Source organism: Colobus angolensis, unplaced genomic scaffold (assembly GCF_000951035.1).
Source record: "Colobus angolensis palliatus isolate OR3802 unplaced genomic scaffold, Cang.pa_1.0 Scaffold423, whole genome shotgun sequence".
NCBI classification, from domain to species: Eukaryota; Metazoa; Chordata; class Mammalia; order Primates; family Cercopithecidae; genus Colobus; species Colobus angolensis.
Genome location: NW_012117633.1, coordinates 85,029 through 85,422, shown reverse-complemented (window position 1 = coordinate 85,422; position 394 = coordinate 85,029). Strand labels below are relative to the sequence as shown.

The following is a 394-nucleotide window of genomic DNA, read 5'->3' as shown; positions in this document are numbered from 1 at the left end:
TCTGAGATGTTTATCATGTTTCACTGGTCAGTACCTTTTGAATATGAATGCTATATTTTTTAGGATTGAAGTAGATGGGGATGCTAACTCCTATATAGACACATTACGGAAATATACCAGACCAACACTGCAGATGGTAAGTGTCTAGTTGATACATGTACAGTCTTTAGTTATTGTTCTAAACCATTTTGATAAGTATTTTAGAATTCAAAATGTTGTTGTTGGCTTCCTGAACTTGCCAATGAAAGCAGATTAACCTGCATAATATAGCTGAATACAAACTTTCATGGTTCAGACTATTCCTGAATATCAAAATCGTAAGCTAATTTTCTCAGGCTTGGGGACTTGTAATTATTTTTAAAATCTCCTAACTTGAAAAAACACACCATAGAAA

At 33.0% G+C, this 394-nt stretch overlaps 1 protein-coding gene across 1 annotated transcript in view; it reads left to right on the top strand.

Moving 5' to 3' along the window:
- The window catches only part of PIWIL3 (piwi-like RNA-mediated gene silencing 3), a 51,516-nt gene that overhangs the window by 34,064 nt on the left and 17,058 nt on the right, over window positions 1-394 (top strand). The window contains 1 exon segment of the mRNA XM_011956733.1: window positions 32-136. Within this exon segment, the coding sequence (XP_011812123.1) occupies window positions 32-136 (105 nt within the window).